This window comes from Ruditapes philippinarum, unplaced genomic scaffold, assembly GCF_026571515.1.
Source record: "Ruditapes philippinarum isolate M1 unplaced genomic scaffold, ASM2657151v2 ctg1069_1_1_1_1, whole genome shotgun sequence".
Classification (NCBI taxonomy): Eukaryota; Metazoa; Mollusca; class Bivalvia; order Venerida; family Veneridae; genus Ruditapes; species Ruditapes philippinarum.
In genome coordinates, this window is record NW_026851644.1 from 78,451 (window position 1) to 99,875 (window position 21,425).

The window sequence follows — 21,425 nt, forward strand, 5'->3', positions numbered from 1 at the left end:
TATCTTATTTCATTTTATAGTTTGCAAGAGAAAAACAGAGTATTAATAGTGAAAAAAATGTGAAATTAAACTGGGTTTGACGATGGCTGCCAGGTTGGTTTATTGCGTCATAGCCAGAACCAACCGGACGCTCTGTCTCTCTCTCTGTGCATCTTTGTAAAGAGCATGTGCTGCGGTTTTCCGGGATCCTCCTTTAATGCCCACTGCATTTTCCAAACTTTAAGAGATGGAAAGTGTAATATATTGACTCGCTATTGGTCAGCTAGTATTAGCCACTAGCTGATAAGCCCCGCCTAAATTCACCTGGCATCACCTCTTTGTAGGATCATTAGTAAATAGATTTTGAAATCGAACGGCTGCGTTGTTTAATCTCTCTACCCATACTTGTCCAGTAACTATGATATAGCAGACATTACATTGGCGACGAGGATGATTGGATAATACTTTTCACTAATTCAATTAATTCTAGAGGACTTGTTAATAATAAGTTCAGTGATAAAGTTATTGTGGCTATTTTCAAGAATCAAGGATTAATATAAATTATTTCAAGATGGCATCTTTTGAACTGCCGACGCCACAGCCTTTCAAAGTTATTGGACAAAGTACCAACTTATCCAGTTCATGGGACAATTACATCAAACGTTTTGAATATTATATACAGGCAGCCGGAATCACAAAAGACGAAAGGAAAAATGCTCTCCTATTACACCTGGGAGGAGAAGAATTACAAGACATATATGAGACATCAATCCGTCAAGAAAATGAATATAGCCAAACAGTCAGGGATTTACCTCATTACTTTAATCCAAGGAAAAACATAGCATATGAAACACATATATTTAGACAGGAAAAACAACACTCAGATGAAACTGTAGACGATTACATTATAAGACTAAAAAACTCTCAGTATATTGTGATTTTCCAGAAGATACGGCAGACGACATGATTCGCGATCAAATTATAGAACATTGTACTTCAAAAGAATTAAAGATCAGATTTCTACGCGAACAAGACCTAACATTAGAAAAAATTCAACATATTGCCCGCACAACAGAACTTGCAAACTTGCATGCCAATGAAATACAACAGTCTACAAGAAATCAACACAAATTAGATTATACCTATCAAGATGACGTAAATCATGTTAAACACAAATCAACTAGACAGCGGAAGCAGTACCAGCTAAGAGCCAGACCAGCACCAAAACCGACACAATTCAAGAGTTGCTACCGTTGCGGAGGAAAAGGTCATTCTGGTCACGAATGTCTTAAATCTCGAAATATTACTTGTCGTAAATGCCACAAGCTTGGACATTATGCAAATATGTGCAAATCCCGAAAAAGCAAAGTGCACTACGTGAACGATCATCAAGAAAAGGTACATGTTCAACAAGAATAATGTGTATTCAACATAAATTCAAAATATCAGTCACCATATGTGCAAGTTGAAATAGAAGGAATTAAATGTAAATTGCTCATAGATTCTGGAGCTAGTGCTAACTGCCTAGATCGCGCAACCTTTGAAAAAGTGAAAACGAAATCAACATCACTTCACAAATGACATTCAAAGATCTACCCTTATGCTAAAAAAATACCTTTGAAAGTCCTTGGAATTGCAGAAATGAAAACGAAATTAAATGAAAAGGAAACTAAAATGAAATTTCACATTACTGATAAAGAATGCACACCACTATTAGGACAGCAAACTGCAGTTGATCTAGGATTACTTAAATTCTGCATAAACAATGTGAATACAAATCAAAATAACATGGATAATATTTTATCAGAGTTCAGTGACAGATTTCAAGGATTGGGAAAACTCAAAGATTTCCAGCTACAGCTACAGATCAACAAAGATGCTAAGCCCATTGCACAGCCAAATCGCAGAATACCTTTCAAAATGCGACAGCAAGTCAGAGAAAAAATAAAACAACTACTAGATTCTGACGTCATAGAAAAAGTTGAAGGTGCTACACCATGGGTGTCACCCCTGGTAATTATTCCAAAAAGCAATGGAGACATAAGAATTTGTGTAGACATGAGACAAGCAAATACAGCAGTTGAACGTGAACGGTTTGCAATGACGAACATTGACGAAACATTAAAAGAACTTAGTGGAGCCAAATTCTTCACTAAACTAGATCTTAAATGAGGTATCACCAGATAGAGCTCGACCCACAATCAAGAAAAAATAACAACATTTGTTACAAACGACGGGATATATCGCTATCGTCGACTTATGTTTGGAATTTCCTGTGCTTCAGAAGTCTACCAACGTATAATACAACATACACTTCAAGACATACCGAATTGCAAAAATATTTCGGATAATATAATTGGTATATGGCGCAACAAAAGAACAACATGACGCTATGCGTAAAGTTCTACAACGCCTTAGAGACAAAAATCTAACTCTGAACAAAAGTAAATGTGAATTCTGCAAGACAACCATCACATTTATGGGTCACACCCTCACCGCTGATGAACTCGTGTCACATGATGAAAAAATAAAGGCAGTGCTAAAAACAACCCCTCATGTATTCATAGGATCCGCATCTGCATCCTTGTTATTAAAATTGTTAGAAAAAAAGTACCGCACTTTGAAAGAAAGAAAAATGACACAAAAGTAAGAAAAGTGGACTCGTACAAAAAAATGAAGAAATATGCAGACAGACAGGCATATACTCGGATTATAACATATAAACTTGGACAGAAAGTGCTTATTCTAAACAAACCTCAAGGAAAATTAGACTCAAAATGGAATAATGAAATATACATTGTTATTGGACAAAAGGGAAATCAAGTGAAATTAAAATCAAGACACAATGACATTTTGAGAAGGCATATCACTCAGAACCGTCCATTTTACCAGAGAGAAACTGTCAGACAAATTCTTAATGAAAACAAACTGACCATACAGACTAACCATTAAACTAAGAAAATTAATGACATGTTTCAGGAAATGATTGCTTTAAATAAAAATTGCAATAAATGCTATCATTCAAACTACTAGAGAAAACATTAAGATTAATCAGTGTAATATTATTTCTGAGACTGTTTACAAAATGTCTAAACTTTATTGCTCTGGAAACGACGTCATGCGTCTTAGATAAATGACCACTATTATTTACAAATGACATGCCAGATTATGTTCATGATTATAATGCTTTTATTTCAGGGTTTTGAGTTCATGAACTTTTTAAACTACTTGCATGTTATTCTTCTGAGAAAAAGGCGGATGTAATATATTGACTCGCTATTGGTCAGCTAGTATTAGCCACTATCTGATAAGCCCCGCCTAAATTCACCTGGCATCACCTCTCTGTAAGATCATTAGTAAATAGATTTAGAAACCAGACGGCTGCGTTGTTTAATCTCTCTACCCATACCTGTCCAGTAACTATGATAAAGCAGACATTACAGAAAGCCTCTGCACCCAACTTGTACTGGGAAGATCCATGTCTAACAGCCTCTATCTCTACAAGTATCCGCCAAGTCTTGGTATTTTCCATTCTTGATCTCATACGACTCTTCTACTCTCTATACCTAAGGGACAGTGTGTTCCACCATTACCATCAACTTCTGAGACCTTGACAAAACTATGTCCGGCCGCAGGGATGTGTGAGTCTCTTCCTCTGGGATCTTTCGTTTCTTCCCAAGGTCTACCAACATTTCCCAGTTCTTATAATCATGTAAAATGCCAGTACTTGTTGAATTAGCAGACTTCTTCTTCCACTATTGATAAAAGATGTCCTGTCTGATTGAACGGTATGTCTATCTTTTTCTTTTTCTCAAGGATATCCGCCATTTCATAAAGAACTTGGTCATGGTGCCATGTGTATCGTCCTTGGGAAAGTGTGGTATTACATGATGACATGATGTGGCGTAATGATCATACATTTACGCAAAATTGAAAGCTGGGATCTTATGATATCTTCCACAATTTAAGATTTTTCGGAGAGTGAAGTATGTCGTAAACAGTTCTAAGGAGAAAAGTCAAATGAAGTGGTTCACATCGCCACACCGCCTGTACGGTTATCTTCCTCTCTGTTAAGTTCCATTTCACGCAGTTCCCCTGGGATCCATCTTGATGGCCGAGTTTCATCTTCTGTTCTCCTTAGTTCTGTCTGCACCATTGATCCTTCCGCCACTTTGTCAGAATCTCTTTATCGCTGTTTGTACTTGATACCTAACCCTCTACCATTTTTTGTTGTTCATACAATATCCTGGAGCTTTAAACTACTTTCAGCATGTTCTACTGCCTACTTCACTGATAATTTTCTCCCAGTTCTTACTTCAATGCCTTCACTACTTATTATCTCATCAGACCAGTCAATCATATAGTGTAAGCAGCAGCCGTGTTAGCAACTTTATACATTTCAACCAGTGAGTTGAATTGCATCTGTAGGTTTGACCACCACCTATATAAGCCAAAACTGGTGAGTGATGGAGGGAGCCGAGCTATCTCCTTAGATGCTTGCTAACCGACTGCTCCAGCTCCTCAAAGTTGGTTTCAATATAAATCCGAAGAATTGTTTGATAGTTTAAATATGATTAACTTTCCTGTGATTTCACTCCAAGTTTGCTTCGTTCTGTCCATAGATCATGAATAAATTGATACTCATCACAAGACAATATTTTTCTCGATTTCAATTATGCTTTATATAAATAACTGTATGTGTTGAATAAAAAATTTTCATGACGTGTAGTTGTTATTATCATTCGATGATAAATGACAAAAAGTATTTATGCTGGCATGATATACAGTCCCTCAATATTTCAATAAGGAATTGTCAGTTGCAAAATGGTATTGTGATCTTATAATGAACATTCGTCATACTATGACTGGTGAACCTTTCATACTTACAGTTTAGGTTTTTGCATAATTAACAGTCTTAAATATTGACAAGATGATCAGGCCACCATATTAACCATATGAGCAGTGGCTGAAATTTGATAAAAATAACAGTTATTATAAATGGCACAATGAACAAATCTTCTTATATTCATAATTGGCATTTACAATTTCAGGTATTTGACGCTTGAAGAAAAGCAACTAAAACTCTATCAAAAACATTCTGTCTACAGTTCTGAACATATCCTCCAAATCAGTGCCCTCAGCGCTTTGTTTTAATAACTTTTACATTTTCTTCTTGACCAACGTGTAATGTATTCTCGTATGATCACAGACTGCCACTCATGTTAATTAATATTTCCTTCACGTGACTAGACTCGTATGTCAAAATCTGTAAAAAATGTAATAATGCCAAAAGAATCCTACTTGTCAGCTTATGATTTTTAAATCCGATTACACTTATGTATTTTCTTGGTAAAGTTTATAATAAATGCATCTTATAAACATATGTTCCTTTGCAAAGAATTATTGATGTTTCATAATCAGATTTTTGTAAGCCTTAAACGTCAATAAAAAGGTGTTTACATGTATGTTAATATCCTCATTTCCTCTTTAATTGCCTAAATAGTGGGTGTCAATCTTTATTGTTCTTCCATCATATCATAATATGTAATTTATGAAATCTTTTATTTCATTTCGTTTAGTGACTTGAATACTTCTTTGATAATCTTAAAATGTGGACACATTAGATTCTTATACTTCAAATAGAAACTAATTTAAACCTTAATCACTGAGTTTGTGATTTTATATATAGTAGTAACTTTGATATCGTTTTCTTTAAATCTACGAGAGCTATTGCCAAGGTCTTGACATGAAATATTATCTAGTAGACCTCTGCTAAGCTATGGGGTCAAATAGGTCCATTTTGAAGGGGGTAATGACATTTCCTTCTGTTGCAAATACAGTCTAACTTGCCCATGCGACCACGTATATTAGGCGACTTTTGTCTTATGCGGCCAGTTTAAATTCATCCTCGATCATTTTCTCTCTATATCTATAATGTATTAAGCGACTTTTGCTCAACGCAACCAACGACCGCCAATTAGTCAGCTAATTGAGATCAATCTTTTCATTTAACGACCGCTTTTAACTGTCAAGTAATTGTGTTTTCAGAGAACAACGCCTCCTAATGTCACAAATGTCAACAATCAAAACACAAAATATTAATGTGTGAAAAAATATATTTCCCAAACAGTTTTAGCGTTTGCAAATAAACTTAAGTATACACGTGACGTGTATTATCCAATAATATCGATAAAACAATGCAACGCTCCGCCCCTACTGAGATGGTGTATTCGCTTCGCTGTCGATATTTAGACTGAATTGAATTAATCTGTGTCATTTTATGTCATGTACGACCGTAAAAGTAGAAACAACGAAAGGAAAATCTACATGGTTTCGTACCTAGTATTTCGATATTTTACCATCGTACTTTTGACTTATCATCGTACCTTTGACTTTTTAACATAGTGGTTTCGTTATTTCAATTTTTTTACGATCGAATTTTCGTGTTTTGATTGGTTTGAGTTATGTGTGTTCTCAATAACAGGACTCCGCTATAACATAACCGATGAGAATGGAATACGAAATAATTCTATGTACATGTCAACAAATGAGTCCCTTTGGACTTTTTGACTTAAAGTGAAAACTGGCAAAATATTTTCTTAACACGTCAAGGCTTATTGAATAGATACCACAAAGGGCAGAGGTAAATAGAAGTACTAGAAAAGAGTAGATATGTTAATAACAATTGGAACGGAACAGACAATGAAAACGCACCTACACTTAACCGAAAACAAACGAAAACAAAAAAAGAACAAAAACAAAAATCTCTTGTCTACATTTTTTCAAGGGAATATTATAATTTAATGCCACATGTCCATCTTATCAGAAGTACATTTATTCTTCAACATTTTGAATAGTGTAATCATTGATAACGACGCTGCCGATCAAAAGCAATTAAAAATGAAATCAAATCTAAAAAGGGAAACATTGCATCAATCCACTAAAACAGCTCTCCCATGCACTATTTCATATCGACATTCTTAATGTAACTACATGTTTTCACATACAATTATGCAAATTATTCCGATAATAAAGAATTTTCTTAAAGAAACTTCTCATTGCATTTGATAATAGATCGTTTTACGATAGAGTTTCGAAATTTGAGTAGGAAAAGTACAATATATTATTTAACAGATATAATGGTATTATCGGTATATAAAAAAGATAATTACAACCAAATTTCAATATGATGATACAAAGAATGAAAGAGAAAAAAAAAAGAAAAAATATGATACGATATTAAAATAAATAGACAGCGATTTGTAGTAGAGGGATTAGGAAAACGCTCGAAGAATAATCTTAAGAACTTTTTTTTTTGATGCAACACATGTTGCAATCTAGAAAATAATTTTCGTAATATGCGTGTGCATTTTTTGCTAATAATGTAAGCGTTTTCCTAATCCCTCTTTATTTATACAGAATAGAGTAATAATGAGGACTGCATGTTTTCGCATAAAGTTTTGGTCTATTCGATCATTGCTAGCTATAGTTACATATTTAGCTTTGCTTCGTTGTTTCTTTGATGAACCAGGAAGGTCTTTATTATATCGAAAACAAATAATAAAAGGAGATAAATCTTATCGTTAGTAATTTGTTTGCTGCTTATGTTTGTGGGGTTTTCACTTATTAACATAGTTTTTAATTTATTTGTTAAAATACAAATACATGAAAGTGATTGTGTCGATTATTATATCAAACAATGTTGTACAAGAATGGCAGTTCCGAAGATTTTGCATTATGTGTGGTATGGGCTAAAAGTCAAATTTGATTTTTATGGATTTCTTTGTTTTATAAGTGCTTTACGATTCGTCCGTCCCTGCTTGATATTGATCCATGGAAATATTTTACCGCAAGGTTTATATTGGAAGTTTATTATAAATATATATCCGAATATAATTCACGCTGAAAGACTTATAGAATCCAATTAAATATTCGGAAAGAAAGTGAAACACATCAATAATTTAAATGATGTTATTCGTATTGAAGCCTTGTTGAAGTACTTATGAGGGATGTTGACTTGTTACGACAGTATCCATGCACTATGTCTTATTTAAGACCACATTTTCACCTTGGTTCTTCGTATATTATGGCAGAACGAAGCTCCACGTTTATGCAAAAATGTGATTCCTACTCCTATGGTGCTATGCGATACCCTTACATGTTGGCTACACATTTCACAGATTTAATACACGTTGAAAATGAGACAATTTCAAGACCTTACAGTCCGCATGTTGTTGCAATATTTAAACATGGACTTCGTCCGTTTGATTGGTCAAAACTTTACGGTGTTCATCTTTACAGCAGAAAGAATGAGGAAGCTGAGAACGAGATGGTATTAGAGACCTAAATACAACGTTTGGAGCTATTGCTCGGCACATAATATTTGGAATTAAAGAACTATGCTCTAATTAAAATCCACTATAGGCAGTACTTGTATAAAGTTTTATTAATTCGTGATATTTACGGCCAATTAAGATTAATTCTGATTAAAAGAACGATATTTAAAAAATCACTAAATTGATAGTAGAAAATACATGATAAAATATAACGTGAATTTTAAAGCAGTTCTTATGTACATACTGTGTGACATTGCTATAGTGAAGCACAAAAAATGGAATACTTATTCTGTTAACAAACACTATATTGATTAAACGACCTATTGTAAATTAGTTGATGGCAACGCTTTGTGTCATTCATAATTGATGACAATTAATATGGTAGACTATTACCTGTACCAGAAAAAGAGCATTCCTACTTATAACCAATAGATTTGCTACGCAAGTTTAAAACACGTAGGTTACAGATAATGAATTTAAGTGCTACAGATACGACTTATATTAAGATATACGAAGTATATTAGGTTATTGCCTTGCAATTTCTGGAATAAAGGTATAGATGAACATCAGAATAACTGAGATAAGTCTCTATATCACAATCAATAAACAAACAGAAATGTCAAATGTTTCAATTAACCGATTTTACTGGATATCAGTTCTATTGGAGTTCGATATCGGAACAAAATTTAATTGAACTGGGGGGAGGTCGCTGAAATTTTAAACAAGCAAAATCAAACATTAATATATGTTTTTAATTCAATACACACTACATTGCAAGTATATAACTCTTAAAACATATCACGTTCAACCTTAACCTGCTTGAACCGAAAGTGATCAGCCTTTGCCACCATTATAAAGCCAGACCGGCGTTCATGCATATCTGTGCACTCCGACAAGGTTCTACACTTTCTGTATTTTGATATTATGATCTATTCAACATTTTCCAAATTCAAAACAGGAAATTTTCTTACACTAATTCAGCTCGTTAATGATATTTTTTCGACACACATTAGTTTTTTAGAAACACGGCTGACATATCAGTAATGAGAATAAAAGCTAAAAGAAAAATATCCCGGCATAATTGCATTTGAATTCTTGAAGCCGTACCTCCAATTGTACAGGTCTTTAAAACAGTTTGCCAAACGAGGCCCTTACTTGTAGGGTGAATACAACGCGTGACTTGTTGTGAAATGGTTATGGTATGACCATGTTTGTTAACACAATATATATACAAATTAATATCATTTGGGTACAAGAATATAGTTTATGTTATTTGAAAGCTATTTCACTGATTCCCCACCATTCGTCTCCAAAATGATCATACAAATAATTGTTGTGAGTAAGGTCAAGACAGTAAAAAGATAAAAGTTGAATTTCTCCGACATGATCACCATGTCTTCATATGTGTATTCAATATGTTCGTCTATGCTATCATCCTCTGGTTTATCAGTTTCATTTTCAGCCCAAGCGGTGCCTTTACTTTTTGGTAAGTCAATTTTCTCTTGGCTGACAACTTGAGTCTCTTTGATACCATGTACATCTTTTACCTCGGACAAGGCATCACCTCTGGGTCTTCGTCTGAAAACGAGAGCGGATTTAGATTGCAAACAATAATAAAATATTCGTTTGACTGATGCTGTTTTGGTCCTAAAATTGTATTAACGTAATGCTTACCATATAGCATAAGTGATATTTTATATGAAACGTTACATCAACGGTTTACTTCGTGTCCACGATATATGTATTGTTTTCACAACATACGTGTAATATCTTGTTCACAAAATATAATATTCTGTTCCAACGATATAATAACTCGTTTCGACAACAATAATATAGACATGTATCAGAAAATAAAAAAGAAATTCACATGATACCTCGGTAACTTCCTATAATACATGTAATTCACTTTACCCTGACATAATGAATTTCTTTTGTACGGATCACCAATAACCTAAAACAATTTAAATACAATTAAATTGCATCCGCCAATTTCAAACAGAAATCCATTTGCAGGAATTAGTGTGGTCGCTAAGTAAACGATTACTATACACAACAACTATAAATGTTAATAAAAGATAAAACAACTGTCATTGTATTACAAGTATCAACGGATGGAGGGTGATAGTTTACAAGGAGCCTTTGTATTATAGATGAAAAACAATACTTTGGAATTTGTACATTGTACTAAAATATACATTTCCTGCATTGTAATGTTAGAACCAACAACACAAGCATCACTAACGCTAGAACAGAGAGAGATTACTAGTACGAGTATTCTGGAACCAAAACTTAACAACAAAACAAACACAAAACCCTAAAAAACGTCCAGAATGACAAAAAATGAAAAATGTGAAAAGATCGGTTTGATTGAGCCTGTTTATGGACGATATTGGTGCAAGCTACCATCCACGTCCCACCTAGCACGGACTAAAGCAGAATTCACCATTTAAACAAAAACAAAATATGGCGAAAGGGGATCAGAGGATATGAAGTCTGCATATCACAGATAAGACGTCAAAAATGTTATTTAAGAAACATGCAACATATCCTAAGGGTGATTATACAGTATTCAAGTAGGAGGGATACTGGAACATTCCTGCAGTATGACCGATCTTGTTCTGACAGCTTATATTTTACATTTTGATATCGAAATCCCTTATTTTTGTTTAAATAAAAGCTTCAATTTCAAAACAAGACAAATAAATGACATAGATTCAGCGGAAAAAAATGAATACGAACCTGTATTTTGTTAGCTTAGCAAGAAGCCGGACAGTTTTCTTGCATGTTGTACCCATGATGTAAGTCTTATTATGGAGCTCATGAACTCTGCATACAAGCACCGTGACCAGTGTTTGTACAGAACACAGAATAAATGTCATTAATAAATAGACACCTGAAATTAAATATAATTAAATGCTTAATATATATGATAACTTGCATACAAATCATATCGATAAAGTCTGCATTTTCTTATTTGTCGTTTATTTATTGAATGCCGTTCTTCCTCAAATGAAAAGAACTCAGGGTTGCGTTTTATAGAAAGTGTCGTAGGTGTATCCTAAAGTCTAGGACATAAAACCAACTTTAGTACTATCTTAAGACTGTTTCAATAAATGTTTTTATCTTCAGTCAAAGACGGAAGAGGGCGTCCGTGGCCGAGTGGTTAAGGTCGTTGACTTTAAACCACTTGCCCCTCACCACTGTGGGTTCGTATCCCGACAGGGACTTTAGATTCTTTCATGTGAGGAAGCTATCCAGCTAGCTAACGGAACGTCGATGGTTCTACTCAGGTGTTTGTTCGTGCCTGAAATAATGCACGGAAGGGCACCTGAGGTCTTACTCCACCAGTAAAGCTGTAACGTCGCGATATGACCTATACTGTGTCGATGTGACGTAAAACCCAAAAACAAACAAAGACGGAAGACAAAAATTAAATTCATTATAATGCTGATAAAAGTCAAGAAATGCAATGACAGATTTTTATATTAACAAGGTGTTGTTGCTTATCTTTATTGCTATTCAGAAATTAAAAGAGTCATAAAATAAAAGTCTTCTATGAAATGTAAAATTGGCTCACTTTTGGTCTCAAGACTGATTTCAGACTAAGGACTTTCTATTTAACACAGCCAATGTGTGTATTATATACTAGCCAAAGCAATCAATCGCGCTATGATAGGATGATTGAGTACACAATTTTATACCGTGTTTATTATATATGTCATCGTAATTGATGGAGATAAGGCATTACGAGAAGTACATGTAAAAACAAAAATATCTGATAAACAAATGTGTTCATTTCATTTTTATAGTAATTGAATAGAAATAGAAATATATAAAAATAAATTCTTTTTTATCCAGTCCATATCTGTTGATGTTGTACTAAGTTGTAAACATTGGCTGCAAAATGATGTGTTCATCAATATATATGCTTTAGAAATTAAGATTGTTAACACACGTTATTGATGCATATATAACTTACTCAAAACGCAGATATGAGTTGATGTCGGCGGTATATTGTCTGAAACTATTGTCATAACAACCGACAATGACAATAAAATTGTCAGCGCAAAGCTAATCTTTTCTCCGCTTTCTACCGGCAGAATGAAAACAAATGGCGCCATCGTAGCAAGAATTATAACTGGGAGGAGCATGTTCAACAGATAGTATGAATACTTTCTCTTCAGTTCAAGAGTGAAATCTATTGCTGCCAGCTGGTAACCACTGATTGATCTAAAAACAATCAAGTTAAAACAAACATAACAATCGAGTTTAAAAGTCAGTGTATGTTGTCAGTTTCCGGACGCAAAGAAACAAAGTATTGACAAAAGGGGGAAGTAACAAAATATTACCGTTTAGAGATGCTGTATTCATATTTTCATACAGAAAACAAGGATGTTGTTAATCAATACGAGCATTTGCTTGAGTCAATAAAAAACGAAAAGCTAACAATACAAAACTGAAACCAATTGTTTTCATGCATCATATAGTATTAGTATGTTTTAACGATAAATGTATACTTTTTAATTATGTCCAAATGCTGACAGGTCTAAATAATGCTTGCTCGTACATTTACACTAAAATATTACATTTGCGTAGGCAAATGAGGGTACTAAAGGACTGGATGATGAAAACATATAAGAAAGCAAACCTGTAGAAATTTGAAAGACTCAATCACAACAAGTCTTCAATTTCATGGTTTTGCAAAACTCAAGTTACAAAAGTTGTTTTAACATTTCAGGAATATGTCAGTTTACAAAAGCAAATGTTGAGTGCGTGGTGGCAGCTGTTAAATATTGGTTGCTTGACGTTTATCTCAGTGTTCTGATAAATTCCTGGTTCTAAGGAATCATTGACTCCAGTACAAAATTAGTGAAGTATTCAATACAGGTTAAGCTGGTGCTAAAGGTCATGTAAGATGTTTCATTTTTCATTTTGAAACCTGTGCATGTTTATTGTTCATAATTGTCCCATTTTTTTAAAACAGTGATGTTAACACTTTGCTTACCTTGTTCTGTTTGTTACTGATGTCCCAGTGACTTCCCATTCGCCGTGTTCCTCATAAATGTCAAGGTTGATGGTTTGTGACATTGCACCAAGGTCTATCATAAATTCAAGAAACAACCAAGACGAAACCTTCAATAAAAATCATTGTTTTTACAACTTTACTGATTAATATTCAACAGACAAGTTTGTCAGTGTACTTGTGCAGAGACGAACACATTTGAATTGATTGTCTGCAAAATTTCGTTTTCCTTAATTTTATAACGCTATAAGAATTAATGAATGATGTTTCGAGAATTTTGTGAAAAAAACTCGATGCGTGCAACAATTCACTGCTCATTACAATAGCATCAAAATGCTGTATTTACATTTTTCAGTGTCCTGTTTGAATGTGTCATAATTGCTTGTCTAGTTTTTTTGTTTTTGTTTTTTTTTTAATGAGGGGTTAGACCAGTATTTGGGTCCAAAGTTTCAGATCATTCGCTCACTCTGTTTTTTTTTTATTTCAAAATACTGAAGGAAAATATCGCATGACTGTGACATGAATGGTGATACGCCTAAGGCATTGATTGTAGTAAATGTTGTTTTGAAATAATTATTTTTTCAGATAAATATGTTCTTTAAGTGGTGACAATTAATGTCAAAGCAATAGTAGGTGAAAAAAAATCTTACCACTAACTTGCAGCTTTGTGAATCAAATGGATAGTATTTAATGTTGACTGTGCATTGTGCTACAAAACTGGCAGGTGCCATCCATACGACATCCCCTGTTGAAGCCACATATACAGGAGAACTTGCGAAATCAGAATTGTCACCTAGTATCTTTAGTTCGTCAGCTCTGAAATTTGTTTATTTTTTAACAAAATATATACACAAGTTTATTCAGGTTAATGTTTTTAAACGATATAATTTCAAAATGGTATACACACACACACACACACACACACACACACGCACACGCACACGCACACGCACACACACACACACACACACACACACGATACAAACAGTATACGATGAACAAACAAGAATAGAAACTGTAAAGAAAGAAGAACAAAAATATAGTTGAAAATATAAATAAAAACACGAACGTTTAAAATGAGTGTGTGAGCGTTTATTAATATATTAAACTTTTCAGAAACTGGTAATTACATAAAATTAATATCGAATGTACGATTTTATGGTTTAAGAAACAAATGATTGAAAGAAAAATGTGAGGTTGGTTCTAGAAACCTACGCGTTGATAGGACAAGGCGATCTTGATTGTAACTAAAACATAACTTACGCATTACTCAAAACTAATGGCGGGATCCATATGTCAGAAAGTCTAAACATAGAAGCCGTTATATTTCCGTAATTTGAAGGTGTCCATTGCAATCGGTCATCCTTCCAGTCCTGAAAAAAAAACGTTTGAAATTATGTAGAAAAAGAAATATGACAACATAAAATGTGTATGTATGTTTTTTGTTTTATTAATTTACTAAAACTATTACTTAAAATATGATAAACAAGATCAACAAGGAAAGACTTTGTTTGTTTGATTAATCAGTCTTTCTTTTCTATCATAGATATGAGAAATTTAACTAATCTTTCAAGGTCATTGGACTGACTGTGTAACTTTGTTTGGGGATTATACATTTTTCCAACAGTATAAAGCCATGTCAATCCGTTAGTAGCAATTTTTCCGGCCAAAGGCAATCTAAAAATATCAGTTTGACTTCCTGTAATATCTACATAGAAGTAATGAATTTAAGAAGAAAATGTCATGGTATCATTGATAATTTTTACATTTTACATTGCTTTTTACTGCAAATTTACATGTGATTTGGTATCTTTTATTAAGATTCAGTATATTGAATAAGTACGCCGAATTGTGTATTACTTTTTGACGTCTCTTCCAGTAAACAAGTATACCTGGTGAAGAATTCTAGTCGTTTTATAAAACAATTATTATATTTTTAAGTTGAAACTGGAGTTGATTTCTATATTCAAACTTACATTTGTCATTTTAAAAGTATTGGGAGTCCCATTGGCCATTCTGATATAAAATGTAAAGGAAAGCTATTGTTTATTTTGATTATTTTTTATAACATTGAATGCACTGTTTTGAATGCAAAGCACGGCAAATCAATTAAAAATTTTTGCAAACATAAATTTTGCATATTTATGTAATACAACTACATCTTGTTTTGTTTTGTAAGATATATACTAATTTTCCTATATTGTAATTATAGTCACAGTCATATGGTAATTAGTGTATATGAGACATGTATATATTTTTATTGGAGCATTTGATTTGACCAAATGTGAGATAAAAACAGCTAATAGTTTTAAAATATTTATCTACATTGTAAAAATGGTGTAACATTTTTGTTAACTCGTGAAAGGTAAAGGAGACTTTTCTTGCAACCGTTGAACTGACACGTCACGACCCATATTTTCTGTATACATGGATATATGGTTCTTTTTATTTTCAATGAACCAGATAAGTGCCTTTAAATCACAATTGTTTACTTACAATTAAAAGAAACCCCATACTGAATAAACGTTGAGTTACAATGTCCTGAAAATATAGAATGAAATTATGAAATATAAAGTTAACAAACAACATATTTGCATGAAAACTGCCTTTCGATTTTACCAGTCAAACAGATTATAATGAGGCTATTTATACTCTTGTATCAAATTTAACGGACTGAATTTAAATCTCTCCAATGTTTTTTATTTTTATTCTACATAGACATTACAGAGCCCTGTTTTGCTCAGTATGAATAGACGGTTGTATCGAGGCTTTCTGCAAAGAAATACAATGACTGCATTGTCATTGATTCCAACACTTTTAAATGTTTAAAAATTGAGTATTGCTCAAGCCAGTGCTAGGGGGCGTTAGTGATGGTGCACTTTTTCATTGTCCCTCATGTACAAACTCAATCAAACCGAGTCTCAAATTTTCATGTAATTTTGTTGTGATTAATGCTTCCGAGATATCACACTTTATCCCGATAATTTCACAAACTGTATCTTTAATGTTGTCTTCATATTTTGGAGCATCCATTATGCCATAAATCAAACTGTTTTATAGTTAAGATTTTTGTGTTGAAAAATTTCACTTTCAAACACAGATAATATTTGTATATTAGTTAAAACGTGTTACATGTAAATGTAATTATAATTTAACAGCCGCTAGATAAAATATATTTTATCTAAAATGTCTTAATAATTTATTTTTATTCAACTATGATAAGTGTCAACTTTTTGTTAACGTACAAATTTGCTTAAATATCTTACCGACTTGAATGAGTTTTGGCGTTGTATGTTTTTGCATTTTTTGCAATGTCGAATTAATAAAAGAAAAACTGCCAAAGTAAACTTTTGCCATGAACATATTTTTCCTGTTTGCAATGGCAAATACTTCGTGTATGTTTTTGAAAACGATAAAATAAAGATTTGTTCTTTTAATCATTTAATAAAATGTGATAATCGTATTTGCAATTTAATAAAGCATACATGTATACTATTCATATTGATTTTTTTTTTTTTGAAGTTACCAAATTAAATGCAGTATTCTTGCAACGTTTCTTTCATATGCTCTGCAAGATTTATTGAATTATTGAATTATATTTTATAAAACACGAGGTATTACATTCCTCAAATAGTAATATGGAATAGAGCTAAAGAAAGCCAAAAAAATCGACAAAACTGAAACCTACCAGTTCAGTTATATGCAACAGTCCAAATTCCAACAAAAGGTTTGTTTGTGACTGTGGTCTTTGTTTCTTATCGTAATTAGCCAACATGTCTCTTTGTAACGTAGTTGTATCATTTACTGTGTAGACTCTCTGACTGGCTACTTCTTCTTGGAAAATGCTAAGACAACATACTGAAATGAACACATCGTTAACTTATTAAGATATAGAGGATATTTGTTTGTTTGTGTGTAAAGAAATTTAATTTCATCGAGTGGGCTTTAAAAACAGTATTCTCACGAGTGGCGTAGCCACGAGTGAGAATACTGTTTTTAAAATTCACGAGATGAAATAAAAATACATCTTACACAACAAACAAACAAATTTTCTTTTTATTTTATGCTTAACAACATGTAAAAACGAAATTTCCATAATTTTAACGTTGATAATAAAATCTGTTTTCCCGTAATTGCTTTATGGTAAAGTCCGAACAATGTTTAGATATTTAATTCATTTTCTAAACGTTGTCTATTCAGGTCTTTGACACAAAGTTTAAGCTTTTTTGTGAAAAAAAGAGTTGTTATTCTTGATTAATTAGTTATTTATCTTTACTACTGAAACATTTCAAAAGATTCTCTATCTACGAAAAAGATAAATTTGTAGGCAAAGACCAACAGACATGATAAAAAATTATATTTGTAATATAAATGATATTAAAAACTTAAAAAGACTTCATGTGCAGATCTACATGAATATTTGAAAAATTTATTCAATTGAAATGATGTTTTTAAATGTACAAAAATGTAACACATAATAAAGGGCGAATTGTGCACTAGTTGTGAAAAAATAAAACTTAGAACATGGCATATGAAATAAATACGATTCCTTTTAAACCTGGTATTGAGGTTCTGCTTATAAAAATATTGCCGCCAAATGCCGCAGTTATCAAATTTTAAATCAAATATTACACATTAGTATGAAGTGTGAAGATAATCTAAGGAAACATTAATATGGCTGTAAAAGTTGAAAATTACCACAAAACGTTATTTGACCCTGTTAAAGGACGTTCGCTAAAGTTGTCATAAAGTAAACACCTCCGTATAAAAAGACATTTACATTTTGGCGACAATATTGGATTTTTTACTAGCTGAATTCCGGGCTTCAATAAAATGAAAAAAACCTTTACTTTCTGTCTGTTTTTTCACATAAAGTTACCAATGATTTCAAGGATAACAAGTATATTAATCACTAGTATAATCAAAAATGATAAAATGGATGTGGGAACATTCACTTACTTTATTTTTCAACATTGGTTAGGAAACCTGATTTAAAACAAAGAGCTAATTGAATAGTCTTTCCTCAAAAAGAACTAGAAATTAAGCACATGTTTCAGTGCATTTCTTCTACTTTAAGCATATGGTCAAAAATGCACGATTATGTCACGGGTACTGGATTTTGTAAGATTGTTGATCACAGATGGAGTTTACATTAGGCACATAATGAAAAAACGGAGGCAATATATTTTTCGTCGTATTTTCTTAACGCGCCAAAGGCAAATTGTAACAGGAAACTGTTCCCAAGATCATATGTTTTAAGAACATTACGGTGAACAAAATGCCCCCAAAGTTAGTATGATAAAATTAACTGGCCCACAGCCTTAGAGAACGATAAAAATTGCGAATATAAGTGAAATGCTTGTTTGCCAATCCATGTATATTGTGGTGTAAAATGACACATGCTTGTGAATTTGTTAAAAGAAATATATTTAAACTAAAATTTGCGAAAACATGTGGCCGAACATTTCTACTTATCCAATGAACAAGTTTTCGCACTTCAAGTCAAATCGAATCTCTGAATATCAAATACCTAGTCTTATGATCAAACATGCAATCATCTATACTGATAACATTTCATGTTAAATATCAATACATTATATAAACCCTAGAATGTAACCTTTATAGAAATTTACAAACTAGTAATTGTTCTGTAATTGTCAACCAGGGATATTTATTAAACTGGACTTGATTTCTATCACCCCGTCAGGACAAATTATTTTTAATTAAGGACTTTATTTCTGAAAGAAACAAAATCAATTTTCATAATTGTCAATCGTTGTTTTGATAGATTGCATCGCAAATTGTCGGGTATTGCTTGGTGTATCAATAAATTCCGTACTGGTTCGCAAATATTTGCATTGTTTCGTTTCAACGTTTTTAAAAGGTGTTTCATTACAAAATATTGATGATTTCTATAATGCTTTATTAATCATGAAAAGTAAATAATTAATACCTAACTCATTAACTGATAACGGCTATGAAACATTACTCGTTTGTGATTCGTTTATGACATTCAATATTTTTATTGCCCACGTCTTTTATATAAGCAACAATCAATATAAATAATTAGAAAACATATCATCTACGTAGCATGAGTCTATAATGTTCTAAAAAGCTATTCGCTCTCATTATCCTGATAACTACCAATACGTTTTCAATGGAATTTGCAACTAACGTTAATGCTATATTTATCGTTTGAAAAATGTTTTGCATTCCTGTCCAGAAAAAGATAATAATTTATGAATTTATGCTTTAATCGAATCGTCAACGGGGATTTGATTCCTTAATATTATAAAAGAGAAGAATTTACAAAGCGCGCTTTATACAAACAGAGGTTGTCTGACTATAGAACATTTTTGCTTTTCTGAAGGAAGCAGTATAATTTCTCTTACAGTAGAATTAGCCCTTTATATTCTAGTAAAGCGTGATTTTTTATAAACACAGCACTTTTGACCTTAAAATTATATAGTATAAAATTATAGTAACCTTTAATTCAGCCCCAAAAGTTGAATGGACCTTAACTTCTGGCTGATTATTGTGACTAAATTTTGAATAAGAAAATACTTAGTAAGTTATATGTTAACTTTTAGATATGCGTAATTAATTTAATAGTTGAAGAACATATTATCAGGATAGATTAATAATCTTAATATATCCAATTTTAGTAACAAAACCACGCTTAATTGTCTAAATGGATTAGATTATGTTAATAGATTTATAAAAGATTAAAACAGATTAAAACACAGCGATATGGCCGGTATTTTAGATAAATGTAACAAAAACTTTTAATCTAAGGTATTAGGTGCCTTATGCAGAACCTCCTTCTGACAAATATTTATTTTCAGTGAGGATACTGAGTTTACTTGGTGCGTGGGTTCAAGCCTGTATTTGGGACCATGTGTTCTTACATTTCATTTTTGGGTCTTGGTAGATAATGGTTTATTTTTTTAATTCTTTTAAAAAATGTCAAATTAAGAATTTTTTGCAATTTGCTTTATACTTTTTACTGCTAATTGAGTGAAAATAAGGTATCTTCACAACTTTAAAGTGATAATGTCTACAATGGGCACGGCACATTTTACATAATTATTTCAAATATTAATTAAACAGCCAATAGAAATGTATAGTTTGGATATATTTTATGAAATGTTGCTTGAAATAAGATGCCGATAAAGTGCTAAGTGTTATTTATATGATGTTTGCATTGACATTATCATGTCTCAGTCAATCTCAGTTATTAATTCAGATATGATTTTCTTTGGTGTTGGTTGGTTTTATTTGACAACTATGGTTGTTTCTAACATCTTCTATAGTAAGATTGTTTGTGTCGAGAATATGATAAAGTTTAAAAATGTAAGGTTTTAGATGACTTTTGATTCATTGTCAATTATACATCAAATACCTTAACAAATAATAGCCAAGACAAAGAACGGACCTATAAGCCGTCTTTGTATGAATAACCTTTAGTTTGATAATTAAATCATTTCATAAAAATCTATAACATTTTCACAAAATTAATGTTCAGACATTCAAAACTTCGCTCACTGATTGCTGGCTGATTGTCTGATGAAACATATCATTTGTGCTTGTTTATGTCGGATTCATTTTCTTTTAGTATTTTATCAAATTAATTAATTACTATCAAAATGCGGCGACGACAGTTCTAATATATTTATCTATTCATGCTAAAAAAAAGTGGAGACTTACCTACAATGCATGCAATTACACGTATACCCATCTTAAAAGTTGTATAATTCAAGTCCAAATTACGCCGATATTATTTAAACATTTTAACAATCATATACTTATAGCAATAACGTCGTTTCCTTTTTACACTCTCACTGTTTCCATTTCAAGTGTGAAATACAATATCGATTAAATACGCCTGATCAAGTGTCACAAAAAAATATTATTTTATTTAAAATGTGTTTAGTTGTTTACTTGTAAGTGAAATGTTCTACTTAAAGCTATTGAAAGTTAAAGTAATTAATTACTTTACTATACTTTACTTAAGCACTGGATCTGCGCAGACTGACGTCATAATAATTCATTCATTGAAAAAAGACGCGCTTGTTAATTGAAATCGT

General features: G+C 32.3%; 1 protein-coding gene across 2 annotated transcripts; it reads right to left on the bottom strand.

The window, feature by feature from the left end:
- Positions 1-9,048: 9,048 nt before the first annotated feature.
- On the bottom strand, positions 9,049-21,420 carry LOC132729230 (neuronal acetylcholine receptor subunit alpha-2-like). 2 transcript variants are annotated; one of them, XM_060715057.1, is made up of 9 exons: positions 21,050-21,420; positions 17,027-17,196; positions 15,835-15,879; positions 14,602-14,711; positions 13,989-14,154; positions 13,321-13,448; positions 12,295-12,545; positions 11,055-11,208; positions 9,049-9,893 (listed from the first exon to the last, which is right to left on the bottom strand). In XM_060715057.1, the coding sequence occupies exons 1-9, from the start codon at positions 21,054-21,056 to the stop codon at positions 9,596-9,598; spliced, it is 1,329 nt and encodes a 442-aa protein (XP_060571040.1). In that variant the 5' UTR covers positions 21,057-21,420; the 3' UTR covers positions 9,049-9,595. The 2 variants fall into 2 exon arrangements, with proteins under 2 accessions (XP_060571040.1, XP_060570968.1); XM_060714985.1 differs by having other exon boundaries at positions 21,046-21,417.
- Between the last annotated feature and the right edge of the window lie 5 nt (positions 21,421-21,425).

What these genes read in the sequence shown, in the direction of transcription:
- LOC132729230 (XM_060714985.1), bottom strand. Translation starts at nt 21,076, where the DNA reads ATGGGTATACGTGTAATTGCATGCATTGTAG. An exon ending in GTATGGGGTTTCTTTTAATT is followed by an intron (nt 14,712 to 15,834) that starts GTAAGTAAACAA and finishes TTTTTTTTTCAG; the next exon opens with GACTGGAAGGATGACCGATT. An exon ending in GCTAAGCTAACAAAATACAG is followed by an intron (nt 9,894 to 11,054) that starts GTTCGTATTCAT and finishes TCTCGTTTTCAG; the next exon opens with ACGAAGACCCAGAGGTGATG.